Here is a 24,916-nt window from a genome sequence, read left to right on the forward strand (position 1 = left end):
GTTCCTTGGTATCTTCTCGGGCTGAAGCAGTTCAATATTGTGGTATATTCAACGACCACGACAACTCTGGTGTTTCCCCATTATGATACTTGGCATCTTCTAGAGCTAAAGGAGTTCAATATTGTGGTATATTCAACGACCACGACAACTCTGGCGTTTCCCCATTATGATCCTTGGCATCTTCTGGGGCTGAAGGAGTTCAATATTGTGGTATATTCAACGACCACGACAACTCTGGTGTTTCCCCATTATGATCCTTGGCATCTTCTCGGGCTGAAGGAGTTCAATATTGTGGTATATTCAACGACCACGACAACTCTGGTGTTTCCCCATTATGATCCTTGGCATTTTCTGGGGCTGAAGGAGTTCAATATTGTGGTATATTCAACGACCACGACAACTCAGGTGTTTCCCCATTATGATCCTTGGCATCTTCTGGGGCTGAAGGAGTTCAATATTGTGGTATATTCAACGACCACGACGACTCTGGTGTTTCCCCATTATGATCCTTGGCATTTTCTTGGGCTGAAGCAGTTCAATATTGTGGTATATTCAACGACCACGACAACTCTTGTGTTTCCCCATTATGATCCTTGGCATCTTCTGGGGCTGAAGGAGTTCAATATTGTGGTAAATTCAACGACCACGACAACTCTGGTGTTTCCCCAGTATGATCCTTGGCATCTTCTGGGGCTAAAGGAGTTCAATATTGTGGTAAATTCAACGACCACGACAACTCTGGTGTTTCCCCATTATGATCCTTGGCATCTTCTCGGGCTGAAGGAGTTCAATATTGTGGTATATTCAACGACCACGACGACTCTGGTAGTTTCCCCATTATGATCCTTGGCATCTTCTGGGGCTGAAGGAGTTCAATATTGTGGTAAATTCAACGACCACGACAACTCTGGTGTTTCCCCATTATGATCCTTGGCATCTTCTAGAGCTAAAGGAGTTCAATATTGTGGTATATTCAACGACCACGACGACTCTGGTGTTTCCTTCTAGCTGGCCGTTAAATAACTCAAAATCTGCGTTAATGCGGCACAACACATAACTCACTCACTCATACTCAGATTCCCGTTAACAGTTACTTGTATAAGAGATCACGATGTAGCGTGTAAAGACCAGATCGAGGTACTCACTGTAGTACAAACTGATTCACATATGTTAGATCAATACAAACGTGTATGGTACAAACGTTCCTGCAAACGAGGCAGATTTAGCTTTTTGAGTTTTAAATATGTCTTCTGCGGCGGCCATTTTGAATTCATGATGGGAATTATATAAGGAGAACCATCTGAATCCTATAGCTGACTAATGGCCGCAGATTCAGTTAACAATATAGCAGTGTAAATGATAACTTTGAAGTTTGGACAAAATATGTACAAAATATAAATCTTCAAACTGGAGATTTTTTAGAACATTATTTAACCTATGAAAAGAAAATGTTTAAAGAATTGTTGGTTAACTTGTCCAAAGAATATCACCATTTTCTAAACAGAAACTGAAGAAATCGAGACTTGCCAACGTACTGTAGGCCTGCTTGGGAAATAATTAACGTGGTAACGCATTAATTTCATCATTTCACACTATGTTTTTCACCTATCCTCGGGCAAGAAGTTAGGTAAAAATCTGAATCCATAAATACACTTTTTTTACAAATGACATAATGCTAAACACAAACATATGACCATCAACGTTTCTTTTCAAAGCTGAGACAGGGAGCATTTCATATTTTCGTAAAGTTCTTGAAGGAATGTCAGTTGAGGTCACAGAAAGATTAGAGGTGTCAAACAAATCAAAGTGATGGATTTTTTCTGTAAGGGATGGGGAAGGAGAAATTAATCAAACATGACCTTGACACGTTCCTCGTAGACCGAGAAATCCCCCAATTCCTTCATATTGGCACACACTGTGTTGGTTAGTCACGCCGAAGTCCTAAGGTTCGATTCCACCTAGGGGTCCAACGTGTGAAGCCATTCTTGTTGGGATATTGCTGAGAGTGGCGTATAACCCTGCTCACTGATTCATTTTACATCAGTTGGACGAAAACATGATGTACGTTCAATATGGTTGCAGAAAGACTGGTCCCTTGATCCTAAAAGAACCAGGTTTGAATGTGTTACTCAGTGACAAATACACTAATGTCAGTCTAGTTTGTGTGACTAGTTTCTTCAAGCAAGTCGTCCTGAAAGGATTTCAATATATTTCAAAATGAAATATGAGCTTCTGTGTCAATGTTTGATTTTACCCGTTCATAACTTTATCACATTGGCAGCTGAAATAATGTTTTAATACGTCATTCCATACTGCTTTTTGCCTCGGGGGATTAATTTTTTTCTCTTTGGGAAATTTCAAATTCAGAATTCTATGGAGCAGGTGTATGCTGTCTGGTGTTAGTTGGTCGCTCAATATGACCCGCCTCTCATCCGGGTTGTTAGCTCTTCTCTTGGAGCAATAATACAGGCTCAGAGAAGCATGTACATGGTCCAAGCATAAACACCAGCCCGCCATATCTTGTCACCTGACTAAATAATCACTCGTCTCGGGTTCACAGCCGTGGAACTCTATTACCAAATATCGGAACCTCTCGTCAAACGTCCGTTACTGTTAGATCTCTGTAGCATCTTCCCAGATGGAAGGGCAGAGACATACAGTTAGATGGAATCACCTTTGCAGATTGTTATATTTGTGAATCAAACTCTAGTTTATCATTCATGCAGTATACGTCAAATAATACTTCTGGTGCAATCCTGTTATGTTTTTTCGATTGGAGACTCGATAACCTTGAACGACAGTAATGGCAAATGACTTGAAGGGGCGGCGAGTTCGAGCGGCTTATGTGATGTCTATTAGATCTATACGGTGTAATGATTACTTGTTGTATTTGGGTTGTGTTTTAAACATTATGACTGTTTGAACACATGGCGTACGGAACAGAAGTTACATCAATCAACTGTTTATTATTTCTTATTTTCTAAATTGTCATGTTAGTTTGTTAGTTCTCTACGTGCATATACCACTTATCTTACTATGCAATCATTACTGTTTCAATTTTTAAAATGATTTCATTTCAAAAAGACCCATAAGTAACACCCCGTCTTATCTAGCCTGTCTCCCCGACCCTTAAGAGTAAATTAAAAAATGAATCCTACCCAAGTCTAGAATGATTGGCAAGTCTAGATTACCTCAACTCAAGGTATCAAGTATTGGTCTGGGTTCCTTTCGGCTTTTACTTATTTTGTAGATATGTTGTTTTTCTTTAAAATAATTTATTTCAGGAACTTAATGTAACCTTTATCGTAACATATAATTAATGCTTGTACATTTTATATTTGTGTAACGAGTGAGACGATGTTGTTTTACGCCGCAATCAGCTATTTCACATTGGTCGGTAATCGCCTCAATGCCTGACGAACCAGTGATCGATAGCCTGAGCAACGACCTAAGCTGTCACGTTGGCACACAGTCCATTGTCACATACTTTGTAGACACGCGGCTGATGAACCAGCGTGACAGTCTGAGAAGCTAAAACTCATTGTGCTAGCTGCATGACGCTACATGTATGTAATCGAGTTTGGACCAGACAAACCAGTGATTAATATCATGATTAACGATCTGATTACGATGCATCACATTCAGCCAGGTGACACATTGTAACCATTTTGGTCCATTGGTGTACCTCGAGCTGGCACTGACTCCAAGGAAGACTGGGAACATTTCGTTGCCTGGAACCCCACGTCAGCTCCGTGTCAGACTAACTTGTTGACTCACATTAAAATAGGTAGCCCAGTCGTCTAAGGTGAAGCATAATCGATATGCAGAGTTGTGCCCCTTATATGTTTCAGAATCCTATGGTCGTGCGTTCGATTCTCATATTCGCCCTAAATATGATTCTTAGTTTGTCGTCAATATACCCGTGCTCGTACTAGCGTTCAAAGTGGCATTAAACCCAACTCACTCACTCTCTAGTATGAGATTCTCGTTACACCCATCGTCACGTCGTCTGTCGTGATTTCGAGTAAATATGAAAACATTAACCACATTGGTAATCACGTTCATTTTCCTTTGCTGAGTTGCGTCCCTTGCTAGTTCCAGGCTCCACTGATTGTGACTTCTTATTACAGTTGAGCATTTGTAATGGAGACTGTAAAATAACTATGGATAGGGCTGTACTTCAAAGCACAGGACCATGTAACTGATAATAAAAATAAACAAATTCGCAAAAAAATGGTCCTGTGTTCAAAGGCATTTTCTGCTTCGGAGATCTTAAACCAGTGAAGAGGCGGAGACTCTTTACGTGATATTCAACTGGTCTCTACCTTTTAGCGATATACTTTCCAGTGAAGCCTAGCACGCTCCAAGTACCATCTTCAAACATTACCGGGACCTTGGACATGTGGCACGGGCCGGGGTAGAGCTAGGGTGAGTGAGTTGGGTTTAACACCTCTTTTAACAGTATTCCAGTTATATCACGGTGTGTCAGCTTAATGGGGGAAGAAAGCCCGAAGTGATGCAGGTCTCAGACGTTTACCACTTCGGTAAAACACCCACGTGCACGGGTATGGTACTGACAAACCTAGAAACATAATTGGGGCGAACAGGGATTCGAACCCACAATCATAGGTTTACAGCGATTTGCGGCGCCTTAGACGACTGGGCCACCCGTACCCCCTGGAGCTAGGAACGTGTGTCTCCGGACTATTTAATATCGAACTGCCAAACTTCAATCTAGTTTAGGGTTTAATTTTGCTAAAACAATGAATGCTTCCTGTGTTTATTATATAGAATGTAATACTACTAAGCTGCTCTGATGCCTCGTTTGCTTCAATTCCAGTACCAGTCTCTCGCATATGAAAAAAAAAACATCAAAAAATTTGTCACGATGTAATCCTTCCCTCCAAAATTAGCACCAGTTTTAGATATTCAAAAGTGCAACTTCGCAAACCCTTGAGGTTTCTGCAAAAATATTTTTCTTTAATCTTGGGACCCCTCAATCTACGAGAACTATTACAAGGCCCCTTGACCTTCATTCTAATGGTAAACAGTACATGTATTGCTCAACACGACCCACATGACCACATTCCAAAGCCTGCTTATCGCGAGCCCACTACAGAACGGAGTCACTGTGAACATTCAAATACCATGGTGGATATAGTTCCAGCTTTGACAAAGATATACTGTTGTTGGTCGTCTGAAGCGATCTGAAGATACCATGGATTCCGTCTGCTCAAGAAAGGTCCATTTTAACCATACACAACCGACCGTTGTAACTGTCGGAATATGACAGATATGTATACCATGAATAAAGGTATCTTTTGTATTTTTTGCCACATCAAACCTATCATCTTAGCATAAGGTATGAACCCTGTCGCCAGTTCCTGTTTTTCGAAGCCGTCAGTGGTCTTATCAAAGCTGTCTGTATATATTAGCTTTATAATCCCAACTTGCTTGGCGTATGCAGTGCGGGGACAGGTGGCCCTTGTCACGTGCTGCGACAGTAAACTCTGCTATAGGAAAACCAGCTTGTTTTTTTGTTTCCCAGCAAAAATAATCAGTAATGTCAGAACACCCAATTAGGTGTACGTCCGGGCCTCTTTCTGAATGAATCATTACCCGAATTTAGACAAGATGTTATCGTTTCAGAGGAACACATGCCAGCTAACGGTCACTCATCAACATGGAGGTTTGTGTTAAAATGGTAGATGTCTCGCAGATAAGGGCTTTAATATGTATGTAAAAGCTCGAAATGTCACAAAATACTCCTGAAATGTAATTCTTAATGGGCAGGAGACAAAAGTTGTGCATGGTTTTTATACTGACTGAATCAAGTGACAATGCTGAACGAGTTACATCACATGACGGTCTTAAACTCGGATGCTCAAGGTCAGAATGTGTGTGAAAATCACGTATATAAGTACAATATGTATAATTTCAATAGACTTGTCATTAGCATTAAGTAGAATTTTATTTTGTCACTGTCAAAAGAATATTGTTCTTGAATGTGATTCAGTCCCACAATAATTTGGCTCATGGTACGGAGATATCAGGAAATGACCTTCATGTGTAGCTGTTAAAGTCAAGTGGAAAGATAAGTAATATATCTATAACATTTAGGCAGAAGTGAACTCCAAACGTGCGTGGAATTCCACACTCAGTCTGGGAGACAGGATAACACAGGGGTTGGAATTTGTTGTCATAAATCACTGAAAAAATAATGAATACTTTCATACAAATACTTGCACTTGTGGCAGACCCATGAAGGTCCGGAGGGAATAGATCTTCAGCAACCCATGCTTGCCGTAACAGGCGACTATGCTTGTCGTAGGAGGCGACTAACGGGATCGGGTGGTCAGGCTCGCTGACTTGGTTGATGCATGTCATCGATCCCAATTGCGTAGATCGATGCTCATGATATTAATCACTAGATTAGCAATATCACGGCGGGGGACACCAGACATTGGCGTCACACATTGTACCCATGTCGGGAATTGAACCCGGGTCTTCGGCGTGACGAGTGAACGCTTTAACCACTGGGCTACCCGACCGCCCCCATGAATACCTAACCCAGACACAGTATACTGACTCCGAACGACCAGTCTTTGTTTTAGCCCCTTAATCCTGAGGGCAACAAGTACCACCTTTTAACGTGTTTTGGATTGACACGGTCCGGGGATCAAACTACCGACCTTTCGCAAGCCGGGCAAACGCTCTATCCAATAGACCACGAAGGCAGTCTTATGTTAGGTGACTGTATAAAATGCACAATTATTTCATTAGCACATGACTTGCCTTATTTGGGATGTGTTAAAAGTTCAATACTTTACAATAAGTATTGCTCTAAAAAAAAAGACGCAATGTCAGCTAGAATAAATAACTGTCTTTCCGTCAGGGTTCTGCGTGCGTGAGGTCAGTGCGTCTATACGTGCGCACACTCATGTGTGCAGTGGTCTTCAAAGGAATCATCCGCTTGTTTGTTACTCGTGTATTAAAAAGCATCCAACAATCCATTTCCTCTACTGAAAAGTCGATTGCCTTAATTCGTACATGCGTTGTATATGTACATGGCATTTATCAATTATAAATCATATATATGTAGACATGATCATATGTTACGATCTTTTTCTCTCGTTCATACATATTGTAGGAAGAGATCGTGGTCATCAATAGCTGATGTATGTCTCGAGAAAGCAATGTTTTAAGTAAATCACAGTCGTCTTCAAACATTTTAAAATTAAGTGTTTCCATTCGTTCCAAATGCTGTTGTCTATTGGTACTTGTTAAGAATGCATCATCTATCTTACAAAATACATTCTGATGTAGCTGTGTAAAATCCCCCGCCTAAGCTATCCCACAGCACTGCTCTGCCCTTAGTCCTGCGCCACAACTGTGGAATTTATATACTAGTATATAAATATTTTTACTAAATGCCGAAGCAAATCTAGATCAAACTAAACCAAGTCTAGTTTCTCCATTCCACATGAAAACAGCAGAAGAGGAAAGGTTCTTTTGAAATACAATTATTTTAAAGAAATGTTTTCATAGACTAAGTGTTAGTCTACTCCTGTCCATTAGACAGCAGGTCAACATCTAGTCTCTGAAATGAAACTAGTTTACAGAAAGAAACAGTTGTTATATTGTGTGAAGGTCAGCAGTGGATGAGGAGCCCTGGAATGGCTGCTGACCACACGTGACTGACCCGCTGACAGTCTTATTACAAAACAACATCCTTCCAGATAGGGCACTTTTCTGCTGATTGCAGTGGACTGTGTCACTTTAAGTGACGGGTAACCATGCGGGAGGCAGATGGACCGTAAGTCCCCATGCTGCCTAGTATGGTGGCCTAACTATGGTCGCTGGTGATCTATAGCCCATTTTAATAATGTATCGTTATGAAGTCAAATTGTTACGGTTACGTACTATGTTTGTTTGTTTGTGTTTTTTTAACGCCGCACTCAGCAATATTCCAGCTATAAGACGGCGGTCTGTAAATAATCGAGTCCGGACCAGATAATCCAGTGACTGACGTCATGAGCATCGACCTACTCAACTGGGATACGATGACATGCATCAACCAAGTCAGCGAGCATGACCAACCGATCCCGTTAGTCGCCTCTTACGGCAAGCATGGGTTGCTGAAGACCTATTCTACCCCGGATCTCCATGAAGAGGTAACATACTGTTTTAAGATTTATGTGTGATAATTTAGTGCTTTAACTGCCCTTTTTCGAAAGGTTTTATTATCTATTTCATGTATTATTACTGTACAACTTGATTTGGTGACGGTATGGCTGAAATAATGCCGATGTGACTCTAAATCGTGACTCAACCACTCAGTGACGCTGCCCACATTTAGAGATCTGATTATGTATTTTCATAATGTAGTTTCCATCGTAACATATAATGTAGTTGTACTATACTTGACATACGCGTGGTTGGTTGTTGCCTCGCGCTGCACCGCAATGGTCTGTGGTGGAATATTCACCTGTCAAACTAGTGGTTGATAGCACGATCAACGCCGGGTGCTGGTGACAGTGAGGTCACACATTGTAACCATTTGAGCCCAATGAGCTCTTTAGTGGGCACTGTCCCAAGAACTGGGGACATTGGTACCCTGATCCCCCAGCTCATCTTCCTGAGGCAAGGGAGTTAACAGACTATAAAAGTCCAGTTTCCACCCTTGCCGAACTAGGCTGCAATTATGGAGTGACCTTTTGGCTGGACTAACGAGTCTATGCGTAGATCAATCAGAATCGTTGAACAAGCAAGACATCCGGTTCCTAAACAACATAGATTTCAAGGGAAGATTTCGGTCGACTGCAGGATTTTCATGTTTTTAATCAAGTCGCTCACTTTTATAACAATACAGATCTTGATTATTGAGTTGAGCGTCTTGACTGGGCGCCGTCATATCGTTTGAAGCAAATGCAAGTGATATGAGAGATGGAATCTGATAGGTCAATAGGAGGAACATAAAAGGGACATAACTCGTAATAGCCACTGGTGGGGCTACGATCGAGCCTGGAAATTTCAGCCGAGTTCGGCAAGGGTGGAAAGTGGAGACTTTCATAGTCAGTTAAAGCCCTTGCCTCAGGAAGATGCCAACCCAATGGCTCTACAAAACACACTTTCCCCGCCGTGAAGATTCCGGGTTAAAACAGTTCCCGATAAGCTCGGCTATACTGAATATAAAGACCATATAGTAAGTCTATCCTTGTGAAAGGCAAGTCTAGAAAAAAACGGACAGAAAGGTCTAACGACGCCAATCGATTCTATGGACAACTTATTCTTATTATTTATATAATCTAGAAATTATTATTTAAACTAATAATGATTACCATAAAGACTTGAGCTAATGTACCCTTTTAGCCAACGCTGGTCGGACGAGGCGACCACAAGGATCGGGTGATCAGGGTCACTGACGTGTGTCACCGTCACCCGACGGCGTGGATATCATTGCACAGGTTAATCACTGTGTTGTCTGATCCAGGCTCGATTATTTATACGCTGCTAACAAAATGGTATATTGATGAATGTGGCGTTAAACAACAAACGAAAAAATAAGTTTAATGTTACAGTACGACTCCAACTGACGTTGTCATCAGTAAAAACATACGAGATCTCCAATAAGACGACCGACTTGTGCTATTCCAGTTTCGCCGTCCTTATAAAACACATACTCGGTTTACCCGAGTGCTAAGTAGGGTTACGGCTTGTCTTTCAAACAAGTCTTGCATTCCAATTCTTTATCTGGCAGAAGCAAACCTCCGTCCCAGGTTGTCCCGACTCCCCAGTCAAACCATGACGCACCACCGCTCCACGCATTAATGACCAATTAGATGCATTTCCAGAACCCGTTAATCCTCCTTGCTCTCCTAGATCCCCTTTCCGGCAGAAATATGCTCCAATACACATGTGGCATGAGATAGGCTTAGCTGGGTCTCCATGGTATTTGTACACAGATTAGGACTTCTTGTGGAATAAGCTCTCTTAAAGACAGAATCCTTGACGATGAACGACCACAGGTCAAACCTGCTTTAACATTGCGTTATCTCCCTGTGGTATTAAACGACCTGCTTGTAAACATATATAACCCATTTTACATTATCTGGAGTTATATTGATGTTCGTAGCACCAATGAAGTTACAGCCTATACATGTTGTCAACACCCTGTAAGGCATGCTTATCATTAGGAAAGATACGCAAAGCATCCCCATCACAAAGATGTTGCTGATGTAGAGAATCTATATAGGTCTTATGTAACTCCCTGGTGAATGTAAACTGTGCGTGGATTGTAAGCATGTCAGAACTGCATCTGGGGCGAGAAATGTGCTGCTTGTGAATCATAGTAACTGTCACACATTCATCCCGTTGGAGGTAATAACATGGACTGATGGGAGAGCTCTTGACAGTTCTTGACAGTGCTTGACAATTCCTATCCATATCAGAGAAAATGCGGATCTTGAGGGGATGAAGTCTGCAGTCCCTCTTCTTTATCACATGAAGAACCCAGTTGGTGATATATCTTTAACATGACACGATAACAGACGAGCTGCCAAAGAAAAAAATGCACTCTTCCTTTTCCAAAGAGTTGCAATCCCCATTGTCGAGTCACACATGCACATTATGTAACCTGTGGCCAGTTGAGTGAGTGAATGAGAGCGCATGGGTATGAATATACACCTCTATTAGCAATGTTCCTGCCATATCAGGGATCAACACATTGTACCCAGGAGGGACAAGCGAACACTTTAACCATGGTGCTACCAAACCGTCCAAAGAAACAAAAATAGAGCTGAACATGGGTTACTTTTGTTCATTTGATCTGCCAACACAAACACATAACAATCCGCAAAAGTAAAAATATTTATTCATAACATGTACAAAATATAACAGTAACAGTTTAAACAAATCATCATTTCATTATGAAATGAATAGCTTCAACAATTAATCTCCGATACCCAATAAAGTAAAGAGTGCGTGAGTATGGTTTTACAAGGCTTTTAGCAATATTCCAGCAATATCACGGCAGGGGACACCAGAAATGGGCTTCACACATTGCACCCATGTCCGTAATCGAACCCGGGTCTTTGGCGTGCCGAGGGAACGCTTTAACCACTAGGCTACCTGACGGCCCCAATATTAAAGAAAAGAAAGAATATACAAATTTGTCTCGGTTTTTGTTTAACACTGCACTCAGCAATATTACAGCTATATGATGGCAAACTGTAGATAATTGAGTCTTGACCAGACAATTCAGAGATCAATACTGTGAGCAACGATCAACATCTTGGAGTACAAGGAAACACTATCAACCAAGTCACAGAGTCAGACCACCTCATTTATTAATCGCTTCTTATGACCAGCATAGATTCCTGTTGACCTACTAGCATAGGTTGCTGCCAATCTACTCTAATCTGAATCCCCACACTGACAGAGAAATATAAGGGAAAAACAAATTAAGGATGACTTCAATGAGGTAAAGTTTAAGATCTCATCAACAATATCTCAACCATAGTGATTTGATGAGGAGCATTTGACTGCACACAGCAGTAAAGTCAATCTTTGTTCCGTTCCCTTTCTTATTTCCATCAGTATATTTGAAGTGACAGCAATACACTCTGCTCCAGAAGCAGCCAGCTGTTTACACAGAATATACACTCATGACATCTGATTCAATAACAACCCTCGCAGGATGAGATAGCATGAAGTATTCCTGATGATAATGATACTACACCTGGGGCAGTGACTGGGTGTAAGTGGGTGGCCTCACCTTTAACATCTGTCAAGAGTTTCGCTCTTTTTTAGCCCTAAATAAAAGGTCAGTAAGGGAGGTCTGTTGATGTAGAGAGTGACAGATTCAGCCTTCAACTTTGGAGATAAAATGGAGATATAACATTGAGATAGGATTTATCAAATCTTTTCTTTGAAACCATGCTATTAGAAGATTACAATTGGAGCTTCTATGTTGATATCAATGCATTACTCCATTCCCATTGTTTGTTAACTGGGAACTTTATCTCCTAAGTGTTGAGCCCTGATTAAGCAGGGATTCAGGTATTACATTCACGTACAAACAGCATTACCAACCAGATCATAAGTCAACATGTTGAAATCAGGAAGTCCTCTTTCTTATTTTAACAACCAGTATTTGCAAGATTGAACAGGATTAATCTTGTGTTTGCAGAAGAGTATAATTGTGTTTAATGAATATTTTGATTAAAATAAACGGACACTTCTCTTCATAAGGTTCTTGACTTACCGTTCACACAAGATGAACAAACTCATGACCTGTACAGATCGGCTGTTGTATACTGATGGACACTTTGCATGGTGTGATCTATTCATTACCTGCCTGTCATCAGTCAGGACAAGGCAAGATGGTGGAAGTCAGACCTAGATCTCCAGATACCGATGGACACTTCCCTGCATGGTGTGATCTATTCACTACCTGCCTGTCATCAGTCAGGACAAGACAAGATGGTGGAAGTCAGACCTAGATCTCCAGATACCGATGGACACTTCCCTGCATGGTGTGATCTATTCACTACCTGCCTGTCATCGGTCAGGACAAGACAAGATGGTGGAAGTCAGACCTAGATCTCCAGATACCGATGGACACTTCCCTGCATGGTGTGATCTATTCACTACCTGCCTGTCATCGGTCAGGACAAGACAAGATGGTGGAAGTCAGACCTAGTTCTCCAGATACTGATGGACACTTCCATTGGGACAAGACAAGACCATGAAAGTCAGACCTAGTTCTCTGGATGCCAATGGCAACTCCTTGCATGGTGTTTTCTATTCATTACCTCCCTGCCGCCAGTCGAGACAAGACAAGATGCTGGAAGTCGGGGCCAGCAGATGACAATTCATTCTGAAAACAAGAGTAGGATTACTGTACATTAATAAACAATTACATCACCTCAGAATGGTTATTATTGTGTGTGTGTGCATAAACAAATTTTCACAAAATCAGATTTTTCAGATTAAAACTGTTTCAGTGCTATTCCATTTTCTATTCAGTAGTGCAGCTGTAGAGTCACTTCAGAGTGAGTGAGTGAGTGAGTGAGTTGGGTTTAAAGCTGCTTTGAACAGTATTTCAGTTATATCACAGTGTGTAAACTTAACGTGGGAGGAAACCCATGAGCACGGCCGCGGGTATGGTGCTGACAAACCTAGAAACAAAATCAAGGCGAACCGGGATTCAAACTCACAATCACAAGTTTCTGGCATGCCCAAGGGACGCGGAATTGCAACACCTGAGACAACTGTGCCCCCATCAACTTCAGAACAACCAGTAACATTTAACATGGTCAAGACTTAGTGCTGGTGCTCTGACTAAACTCAGTTTGAAAACATGTTTCAGGCTAAATTTCAGTGGTTACTCTGCCGTTTCTCATGCAGCAGTGCCGCCGCCTCACTGGTCAAGTGGATCCACTTATCTTGTCTACCGGTGAAGATCCGGGTTAGAATAGGTCCTTGGCAACCCAGGCTTGCTGTAAAAGATGACTATGCTTGTTGTAAGAGGCGACTAATGGGATCAAGTGGTCAGGCTCGCTGACTTGTTTGATGCATGTCATTGTATCCCAGTTGCGTGGATCAGTGCTCATGATATCAATCACTAGATTGTCTGGTCCAGACTTGGTTATTTACAGACCTCCTCATAGTGCTGGAACATTGCTGAGTGCAGCGTTAAGTAACAAACAAAATTTATCTTGTCACTGGATACAACTACAGTCGACCCTTCCCGTGTTAGCCCTAACAAACACTGATCACACCTTTCTCAGTTCCTGTTTGATGGCACCTGTTGTTACAAAGTCAATCTAACTACCTGATCAACTGACTGTAGACTCTCCAGACTGACGCTGTTGAGCACATTCTTCAGAAACTGTGCACACTTTGACAGCTGGAGCAGAGAAATGCTCTGAAATAAAAACACAGCCAACACTTCACACAACATTAATAACAGGAGAAACCAAAGGGCAAATTAACAAGAGTGATGATGATAATATTCACCATCATAATTATTACTTATATTTGTGTGACGTGAATTGAAATGGGGTTTTATGTCATGTCAAAGATTATTGCAAATATATAGCATTCATGTGTGTTTGTGTGGCTGCTTGTACTCGTCTGGACTGATGCCAATTTTATAGTGCTAGCCCACAGATATACCATCCAGCAGTTTAACATGAATACCCCACTCAGACACAGTATACAGACTCCGAGCTGACCAGTCCCCTGAATGCCGAGTGCCGGGCAGGGTAACAACAGGTACCACCAACAGAGGTGGTCACTTATATTTGAGACAATGTGAAGAAAATAATGTGATGAACTAATACAATACAGTTACTCATATGACGGCCAATGTAAGGTTTGAGATTTTAATCCCTGCTTGCCTAACCTTGGCTGAAGAAAGCGATTTAGTCCTTTATCCTCATGATGATTCATAATCAAATTTGAGTACCCAGTACTACTTTGGCCACTTTCTACGTGACCACTTATGTAAGTTTGCTTTGTCTCAGTGCAGAATAATCCCATCCCCTATCATCCATCTTCTCGAGGCAAGGGAGTTAACTGACTGTAAAAGTCCAGTTTCCACCCTTGAGGAACTAAGCTGGAAATTCTGGGCTCAATCTTAGTGCCACCAGTGGCTATTATGAGTTATGTCCCTTCCACTGACCAATCATATGCCACCTCAGATATCACTTACATCTGCTTCAAATAATATGGCGGCGCCCAGTGAAGTGGATCTGATCGATAATCAAGATCTACATTGTAATTAACATCACAAAGTGCTTCAAATCACTTGAGCGCCTTGATATAAAACATGAAAAGGTTTTGAAAATGTCAGTTGACAGTAAGTTGTCGGTACACATCAGAGACCATCTATTACAGTGATCGCTCGCTATTGCGCTCTTCGATAAAGCGCTACTTCGGTTACTACGCGCGTTAACGCATGGCTCCCAAAATTTATGTACACTTTTATTACTGATAGTTTTACACAGACATAATTGTATTGTTGTTCGTTGTTCATTTGCACATAACGCTTCTCATTGCATAATCAACCGTTTATCGCTGAATGGAGTTCTAATAATCTGTTTGAAAACATCCGCGGCAAGTCCCGGAAATACGATTGTTCAACTAGTTAACTTTTCACACTATCGACCTTTGATCTTAGAAGCGCATGCATGCAATAAAAGAGAACCACAAGCGAAGTTTATATTCTTAATTAGTGAGGCAATCAAATTTGAGGCGACACTGTCACACACATGTAGTTGCTGTCACAACACGGCGGTCATTCATTTCGTAATCGCGCTTTCGTAACATCGCCTGGTTTTTTTCGTAGTTATAACAAGCGATTTCATTGGATTAAAATTTGTTTCTAATGACGCTTTCTTGCCGAAATCTACTACAAGTTTCGTGATTGGTCAATTTTGAGCATGTGACCTCAGGCAGCCAATCAAATTATAGCTGTGATACCACGCTCGTGTTTGATAAATTTCAGAAGTTGGCAAAATATTTTTTGTTAAATCGTGTTAATCTGAACGTTTTAAGCAGGAAATCACGATATATATTAAAAATATGGAACTTCGCGAATGTATCGTGCTAGGTTACGAGCTGTGACAAAGATTTTTCATGCATATATTTTTGCATTAAACATTGTGTCCGAGCCGAGAATTCAAGGCGACGAAAGCCGAGATGTCATTTGACTTACATTACACGCGATCGCACGAAACGATGGAAATAATAACTTAGATGTAAGTTTGATTACTTTTAGATATATTTTTGTTGATTTTATTTATCACTTTGTATAATATATTTAAAGATTTGTTTAAAACGTCTTTATTTTGCTCTTTGATGTGGACCCGTTGTCGAAATGTGTGTCAGAGAATTTTATTTTCAATAACATCGCGGGAAATAGTGAATAATTTTTTAATTTATCGATTAAAAATGATAAATTGAAATGGAATACGTATTTCAGACATTGTGAAATGTGACAGATTTAATAAATGAATGATATTACAGGTAGATCTAGGTCCATAAAAATATATACTATTTTGATGTGACGTGAGATAAACACATATTGATGATTTGAGATTTTCCGAGCGCGCGCCTCGGCCTCGGTTAAACGGCTCATCGTCTATAACGCCCACCAATTATTTGGACCCCATTGGTAGCGTTATAGCGAGCGATCACTGTATATGGTCTCTGGTACACATGCTTTGCAAATCCTGCAATTGATGGCAGATGTTGATTTCATCATGCGATTTTGATTGGACTACGCATAAACTCATTAGTCCAGCCAAAATAGAACTCCATATTTCCAGCCTGGTTTGGCAAGGGTATAAACTGGACTTCTATGGTGAGTTAACTCCCTTGCCTAGGGAAGATGCTATTATCAAATAGTTGGTCCTGATGCTGTAACCTTTCCATCAGACCTCATCCAGGTGCCTGTCATGTTACCTGATTCCTGACAGTATCCTCAAACTGCCGACACACCTGGCTGTAGGTGTGCATCACACTGGTCAGAGTTGAGGGAGACGCACCGAACGTATGACACGCATCACTAAGCTTCATCTCAGCTACACATCTAAATATAGAGGGAACAAACTAAGCCACCCATACAACTCTTTGTTGGATTTGTAAAAAACAAATATTAGTGAAGGATTGGAGTTTTAAACTGCAGTCAGTGGTAAAACAGTTACATGACCCTGCCTGCACAGGGTAAATGAATGGCCTGACAAACCAGTGGTCGATAGGGTGAGCAACAATTCACACATACCTGGCTAGGCCACAGGTGACAGTTTGTCTTTCTTGATGGCTACCCATCTATGGACAGGTCACTGGGCAACAATTCACACATACCTGGCTAGGCCACAGGTGACAGTTTGTCTTTCTTGATGGTTACCCATCTATGGACAGGTCACTGGGCAACAATTCACACATACCTGGCTAGGCCACAGGTGACAGTTTGTCTTTCTTGATGGTTACCCATCTATGGACAGGTCACTGGGCAACAATTCACACATACCTGGCTAGGCCACAGGTGACAGTTTGTCTTTCTTGATGGCTACCCATCTATGGACAGGGCAGTTGCCTGTCCATTGTAACCTCCCAAGTTCCATTTTGGGTGTTCCAATACATATATATTCTTCCAGGTATGCTCAAGGAATTTACATCTATGAAAATCATGACACAAGTGGGGCTCATCCCTGACACAAATCATGAATTCATTGCAAACAAATACGTAAAATGACAATATGTCTCCATAAAAAGAACACATGTTTTGGACTTACTGTACTAAAGCAGTCTTCCTGAATGTCCTTGCACTATGGGAGGCAACTCTTGTTTCCAGCAGATCCTTGTCAGCAAGAGCAACCAGGACATGATGGTGTGTGGCGATGATGCTTGTCAGTGACATCCGGGCATCAGTGAGGTACTGACAGGCAGAAGTAACACAATCAAACCACAAGCATTGCACAGTTACAAACAGCATGGTATAAAGTTTAAAGTTTATACTATAAACATTGGGGAACAGCAATGTTTTCAATGTAAAGTAAACATCATATCCTGCTTTCCCACATCTTCCCGAAGCAAGGGAGTTAACTGACTGTAATAGTTCAGTGTCCACCCTTGCTGAAGTAGGCTGTAATTTCTGGGCTCGACCATAGCGCCACCAGTGGCTATTACAAGTTATGTCCCTTCTATGTCCCTCATATTGACCATTCAGATTCCACCTCTCATATCACTTGCAACTGCTTCAAATAAAATGGCGGCACCCAGTAAAGACAATCTGATCTATAATAAAGATCTTTATTGTAATAAAACGGGTCTAGCAAGTCCAAAGCACGAATAAATACAGAAGCATTGTTTCTAATCATTTAGACTCTTGAACTTAGCATTTTAGCATACATTGGTATAAATCCAAGAGTTTGACTGAACACCCGTTCAAGAATATCCTTGCTACAACCCTTCCTATTGAATAAATCAAAGAAATGCACACCCAAACTACTGACGCAATACATATGTCTGGTGACAAGTGACAGTCCACAGCAATCTAGAAATTATTTGAGTGAACATTGTTGGAAGGTCCTACGTTCATACTGTTTGGCCCTCACTCCATGAATGGTCATACTCCAATGAACTCACACAAAGTGAAAGTCAAGTCTTAATTGTAAAACCACATACATGTATAAACTTTCCTTGCCTGACAAGTGTCCAACATCAAAATAATTGCAATTCCACATTAAAAACTTGCATCAGATACGGTCAGCTGTACATACATCAATCAACATTTACTGAGAAAAACATCTTTGACAAAATATGACTCTTTTGATCCTTAGCAAGTATATATTGAACAAACAACTGTGCTTTGGTTTACAAATCAAGGTCAGACAATAGATCTGGTATGAGTGTAGTTTGTCCGACCTGGTCTCCGCGAGTGACAGTTGTCCTATCTCGGCATCACAACAGGGGACATTGTAGCCAAGTTTGACTTAGTGACCAGGAAGGGTGTCAGAGTTCTTCCAGTCAACTGTCTGGTAGTCTATCATTCATTGTTTTGGGAGGTGTCTGAATAATCTCATGATCTTTATTGCATGGTTCAAAATACGCTCATTGAAGGAATGAACTCAAGTCATCTCTGATGTTCTTTTTCATAATACCGGTGACCTGTAGGGGCTGGTCATTTGTTATTTACAACAATGACAAGGAGATAGAGGGGGGTCGGCAAAATTTAACAACCATTACTTAGGGACTGGTAACTAATATAGGGGTGTGGTGCATGGGTGCGTGCGTGCGTGCATGCGTGCGTGCCTGCGTGCGTGCCTGCGTTCGTGCGTGCGTGTGTGTGTGCGTGTGTGTGTGTGCCATGAAATGGGTTTTACATAAAATGGGCAGGGGGTGTCACCCTAGTACTCATGTCCAGTCACTAACTCTGCTGAAGCAGATGCTTATAAAACTCTTAATTACCTGATCACTTCAGAGACTGTGTCCATAGAACATGTACCAACGTATGTCATTCTCTTAATGGCCCCTAATCTGAATGACCATTTCATTCTTCCAGGTTAAGCTGTTGCTGTGATATTATTAATGAAATATTTCGTTTCTGATAACATTGTGAACCAGTAATTTTACCTCTGGTATTGACAATGTTTTCCCCTGAATGTCCTGAAGAAATAGGACTCTTGTCTGAGAAATCAATTATATGTCTTGAATCAGTCACCAACTAATAATATAGAATAGAACGAGTGCAGGTTCAACAAGATTGGCGTGGAATCCTTGTGTTACTTGAGTACAAACATCACGGCAGATACATTAGGAATACATCAAGCTTCATACTGCTGTCAGTGTAACAGAGAACAAGTTCCTCCTGTGAACTAGCCCTTCTGTTTTGTCTGCCTGTGATCAGTAACAACCCCTTCCCCAGTGTCTCCGTGTAGGAAACCATTCACTGGTGGCAGATTTGCTCCCCTCACACTTCTCCTGTCGACACAATGCTAATATCCCGAAACCCAACACTCACCTTAGATCGGAGATATTTGGTACAAGGGCTAATATTTCTCCCAAGGGACATCTTCTCTCAATTTTTACAAATCTTATAAACCTCTTCAGGATCTAATTGGCTTCGTACACCACACTGCTGGCATTTGTTTTTGCCACATTATTTTTTCAGTCATGCTTTAAAAACAAGCAATTTTTTATCCTGTCAGGTTGAAAAGATATAGTTATCTTTTTCCCGAAAAAAACCAAATCATGTATCAAGACATTAACTGGACAGTTTATTTTTAAGGCATGCGTGAAGCAAGATTATTTCGTTCCGGCAATTCATTGGCAGGATTATATTTTTCATAACCGATCCTTACAGGAGATTTGACTGTCCCTAATCTGTGTGGTTGTGGCTGTGGCTGTGGCTGTGGCTGTGGTTGTGGTTGTGGGTGTGGGTGTGGGTGTGGGTGTGGGTGTGGTTGTGTTGTGGTTGTGGTTGTGGCTGTGGCTGTGGTTGTGGTTGTGGTTGTGGTTGTGTTGGGGTTGGTATAACGTCGAGTTAAAGTATATTTCACTTCAATAGCAATGTGTACGCTTGGCTGTTTGTACTAGTCCAGACTATATAGTGCAAGCCCACTCAGATACCAAGCTGCAGTTAAACAGGGTCATTACCTCACAAAGACAGATTAAACTCGGAGCCAGTCATTCCATATTTACCCCCTTAAAACCGAGCCCCAGTCTAACAATAGACTCCATCTTTTAATGTCTTTTGATATGGCGCGGTTGGGGATTAAACCACCAAACTTCCGTTCTCCAGGCATATCTTCTATCCTATTACAACACAGAGCTGCAACCCATCCTAAATGAACCACCATAGGTGGATTACAAAAGAGAAAATATTTATAAACCGGACTGAATGGAACTCTGTAAATGGTGTATTACTACAATGTCATCCAATTAAGAGCGACACAGGGTCCTATTCTAATCTGGGTTGACACAGGGACCTATTCTAACCTGGGTCCACAAAGGGACCCATTCTAACCTGGGTCCACACAGGGACCTATTCTTACCTGGGTGAACACAGGAACCTATTCTAGCCTGGGTACACACAGGGACCTATTCTAACCTGGGTTGACACAGGGACCTATTCTAACCTGGGTACACACAGGGACCCATTCTAACCTGGGTACACACAGGGACCTATTCTAACCTGGGTACACACAGGGACCTATTCTAACCTGGGTACACACAGGGACCTATTCTAACCTGGGTACACACAGGGACCTATTCTAACCTGGGTACACACAGGGACCTATTCTAACCTGGGTACACACAGGGACCTATTCTAGCCTGAGTCCACACAGGAACCTATTCTAGCCTGGGTACACACAGGGACCTATTCTAGCCTGGGTACACACAGGGACCTATTCTAACCTGGGTACACACAGGAACCTATTCTAGCCTGGGTACACACAGGGACCTATTCTAACCTGGGTACACACAGGGACCTATTCTAGCCTGGGTACACACAGGGACCTATTCTAACCTGGGTACACACAGGAACCTATTCTAGCCTGGGTCCACACAGGGACCTATTCTAACCTGGGTACACACAGGAACCTATTCTAGCCTGGGTACACACAGGGACCTATTCTAACCTGGGTACACACAGGGACCTATTCTAACCTGGATACACACTGGGACCTATTCTAACCTGGGTACACACAGGAACCTATTCTAGCCTGGGTCCACACAGGGACCTATTCTAACCTGGGTACACACAGGAACCTATTCTAGCCTGGGTACACACAGGGACCTATTCTAACCTGGGTACACACAGGGACCTATTCTAACCTGAGTCCACACAGGAACCTATTCTAGCCTGGGTACATGCCAGTAAGAATTCTGTTTGATCTCAGACTTGATGAATCATAATTGGTGCTTATTATATGGATTAAACTACCTATTAAGGGGCTAAAACAAGAACTGGTCGGCTCGGAGTCAGTATACCATGTTTGAGTTCCCCAGGGTACACACAGGAACCTATTCTAGCCTGGGTACACACAGGGACCTATTCTAACCTGGGTACACACAGGGACCTATTCTAACCTGGGTACACACTGGGACCTATTCTAACCTGGGTACACACAGGAACCTATTCTAGCCTGGGTCCACACAGGGACCTATTCTAACCTGGGTACACACAGGAACCTATTCTAGCCTGGGTACACACAGGGACCTATTCTAACCAGGGTACACACAGGGACCTATTCTAACCTGAGTCCACACAGGAACCTATTCTAGCCTGGGTACATGCCAGTAAGAATTCTGTTTGATCTCAGACTTGATGAATCATAATTGGTGCTTATTATATGGATTAAACTACCTATTAAGGGGATAAAACAAGAACTGGTCGGCTCGGAGTCAGTATACCATGTTTGAGTTGTGTGTCCATGTTAAACCTCAGCATGGTATGTCAGTGGGATAGCATCCGTCCAGACCAGTACAAGCAGCCACACACACATGTGCATGCAAATCGCAATAAAGCGAAAAACATGAATTAAAGTGTGGATGGATGGATGGATGGATGGACAAATGGACTGATGGATGGACGAACAGATGTGTGGTTGAATGGATGGACAGATGGATGGACTTATGACTGGATGGATGGACTTGTGACTGGGTAGATAGATGATGGATGGATGGATGATGGACAGATGGATGGATGATGGACAGATGGATGGACAGAGCACCTGTTTCTCCAGCTCAGTGTGTGTATATGCGGCAGCCAGGGACAGCAGACTCAGTTCACAGTAGGCAGCCAGCATCTGGGGAGAAGAAAGCACAGCTCAACAAATGGCCTGTTCAGTGTTCCTGTCGATTGTAAGCTGTCGTCCAAAGCCCCACTTCCAACAACAAGCAGATGGTACTGTGTGCTTTCGAAACAAAGGAGTGAATGTTGTTTTATGCCAATTCAACAGTGGCCTTGTCAGAGAAGAGTGAGTGAGTGAGTGAGTGAGTGAGTGAGTGAGTGAGTGAGTGAGTGAGTGGGTGGATGGGTGAGTGAGTGAGTGAGTGAGAGAGTGAGTGAGTGAGTAAGCAAGCAAGCATTTAACGCCACTTTTAGCAATATTCCAGCCATATGAGGGTAGGGGGCACCAGAAATGGATGACAACACAAGCAATGTTTAGAAAAGACAAAACAAACACAAATCACTCATGGTTATTCCTGATCCCTATTCTACCCAGCCCTTATGACAAGCATGGGATACTCCATACATGTCCTGTTATTTGAGAACCCCCTCACTGTACTAACACCATTGATCCACACCACTTGGCCATGACCAACATGCCTTACCAAAATGGCAGAAGGTGACCGGTATACTACATTCCTACCCCCACATTGTAGCCGGCGGATCTTCATTAGTCGGCTCCAAGGGTTCCCTGGGGGCATTAACATCGAAAACAACAGCATCCCTTCTACCAGTGTTAATGCAGCAGAGATGCCAACCCTAAATTGTGGCAATTAGGTGTATTTGGGATTAATTAGGCTCTTAAATAAGAAATTACAAATATATTTAGCAATCACCATTAGCATGGGATGTTTAGTACAACTGAAAACTGCATCAGAAAGCTTTGCAAATTGAAACCAGTTTCTGAGACTAGTTTTAAAATCCCTTGTCATTTCTTAGATGAGAGAGTCACTAACTTGATTTAGAAATCTTTACTTAGTAACGACGGTCAAAGGCAAACAATACTTAGAATTATTCAGCAATAATAGCTATGTCAAAATCAAGTCAAAATTACTTGTGTTTGACAAATTTTGCAACATTATTAGAAGTTGGTGCATACTATGATGTCTTTGGTGCAAAATATACCATATTAAAATGATTCCATTGAAATAGTAATGTAGACATTTCTATGTATGAATTAATTGTCCTAGACCGTATTATGGTGAGTTGATGCTATGATGCAAGATCCTGTTGAGGTTAGTAAGCACAAGCCCTGATGCCTTGTCCTTCCTGACCAGCTGTCTTCCTGTACACCCTCATTAGCTGGCCCCCCTCTCCATCTCTCCATCCCAGCAGGACGTCCCCCCCCTCTCCATCTCTCCATCCCAGCAGGACGTCCCCCCCCCTCACAAAGGGAGCAGTGCCACTTCATCAGCTACATGATGTTCTACACACAGCACAATTCACGTCGCTTTTTCTCAATCACACGGATTTCTAAAAAACATCATTTTCCTCGCAGTGACGTCTGTGTGACAGGGATGGTTGTATCCTGCGTCTGGTGTCTCAGTTAAAGTAGTGTGTTCACATATATTCCTTTTAATCAATCTAACCTTGTTAAGCCCTATATTTCTCATGATAACATTAAACACCAAGGTGAGTCATCCACATTATTTAATGAGTGAATTACTGTTTCAATTTAGATAAAAAGTCATTTGGATCTTTCAAGGACAGTTCCTGGATTTCTGGAAAAAGAATGCGGTGGAGGTGATCTTGAACTTTTGGGAAAAGTCTAATGAAATTAATTTATAGATATCGGTATGTAAATTTACTTCAGCATTTCAATTGTTCAACATTTAAATATTGCTGTCAGCATTATAAATTGGATATCAGTTGAAATTTTGGAACCAACTTTAAAATATAAATGCTTTGATGAAAAAGGTTGATTTATTTGGGATGGGTTTCATTTATTCAAAACATTTAAAATTTAGTGAAAACTTTCAAATTCTGAATGTTTACTCAGAAAGATGAATCTTTACAGAAGGCATCCAAGAATTGTTTCATGTAAAAATGCCAGAATATCCACTTTACAGGATCCAACACCAACAACATGTGGTGACAATCAGCCATCTTTCTCCCACCGTGCTTGATACACTTTAAAACCAACATATTCAAAGTTACATTTGTTTACAAAATAAATTGAATAATGTTTGCCAGTTTGTAGAAAATGTTTGTGATAATTAGGGGAACAGTTCCATCCTGCTGTAACCAGTACCACATGGGAGCTAGGGCAAGTCCGCTCCGCACAACACACCCATCTCCCCCCAGACCTACATCAAAGGAAATACACACCTACAGGAAATATGTTGTATTTTTCAATATCTACATAAGGCCACACTGAGTTTAGTTTTTGATTTTTGATCTTTCTGGTCAAAACCTTTACATCAAAACAATAATTCAAATAATGGAGTATAATTAAGCATTCATTCAATATCTTCAACACAGCCGGCATGTTTTCTTGAGAGGATAACCAGATCATATTTAAACATAATGAGTTTCAAAACAACCAGATCGTATTTAAACATAATGGAAATTTGGTTTTCAAAACACTTGTATGTTTTTACTACAGAGACACCTATCCCGGGTTAAACGTAACAAATTTGCACTATGTTTTTCGCTGGTTTGTATTTT

At 41.5% G+C, this 24,916-nt stretch overlaps 1 protein-coding gene across 1 annotated transcript in view; it reads right to left on the bottom strand.

The window, feature by feature from the left end:
* Positions 1-12,799: 12,799 nt before the first annotated feature.
* Positions 12,800-24,916, bottom strand: part of LOC139445902 (Fanconi anemia group A protein homolog) — a 64,883-nt gene continuing 52,766 nt past the window's right edge. The window contains exons 35-39 of the mRNA XM_071227161.1: positions 22,251-22,325; positions 17,307-17,449; positions 16,474-16,600; positions 13,838-13,930; positions 12,800-12,880 (exon numbers count right to left, since the gene is read on the bottom strand). Of these exons, the coding sequence (XP_071083262.1) occupies positions 12,812-12,880; positions 13,838-13,930; positions 16,474-16,600; positions 17,307-17,449; positions 22,251-22,325 (507 nt within the window). The 3' untranslated portion in view covers positions 12,800-12,811. The remainder of the gene's footprint in view (positions 12,881-13,837; positions 13,931-16,473; positions 16,601-17,306; positions 17,450-22,250; positions 22,326-24,916) is intronic.

The sequence above is a fragment of the Haliotis cracherodii genome, unplaced genomic scaffold, assembly GCF_022045235.1.
Source record: "Haliotis cracherodii isolate W230 unplaced genomic scaffold, xgHalCrac1.p SCAF_10, whole genome shotgun sequence".
Lineage (NCBI taxonomy): Eukaryota > Metazoa > Mollusca > Gastropoda > Lepetellida > Haliotidae > Haliotis > Haliotis cracherodii.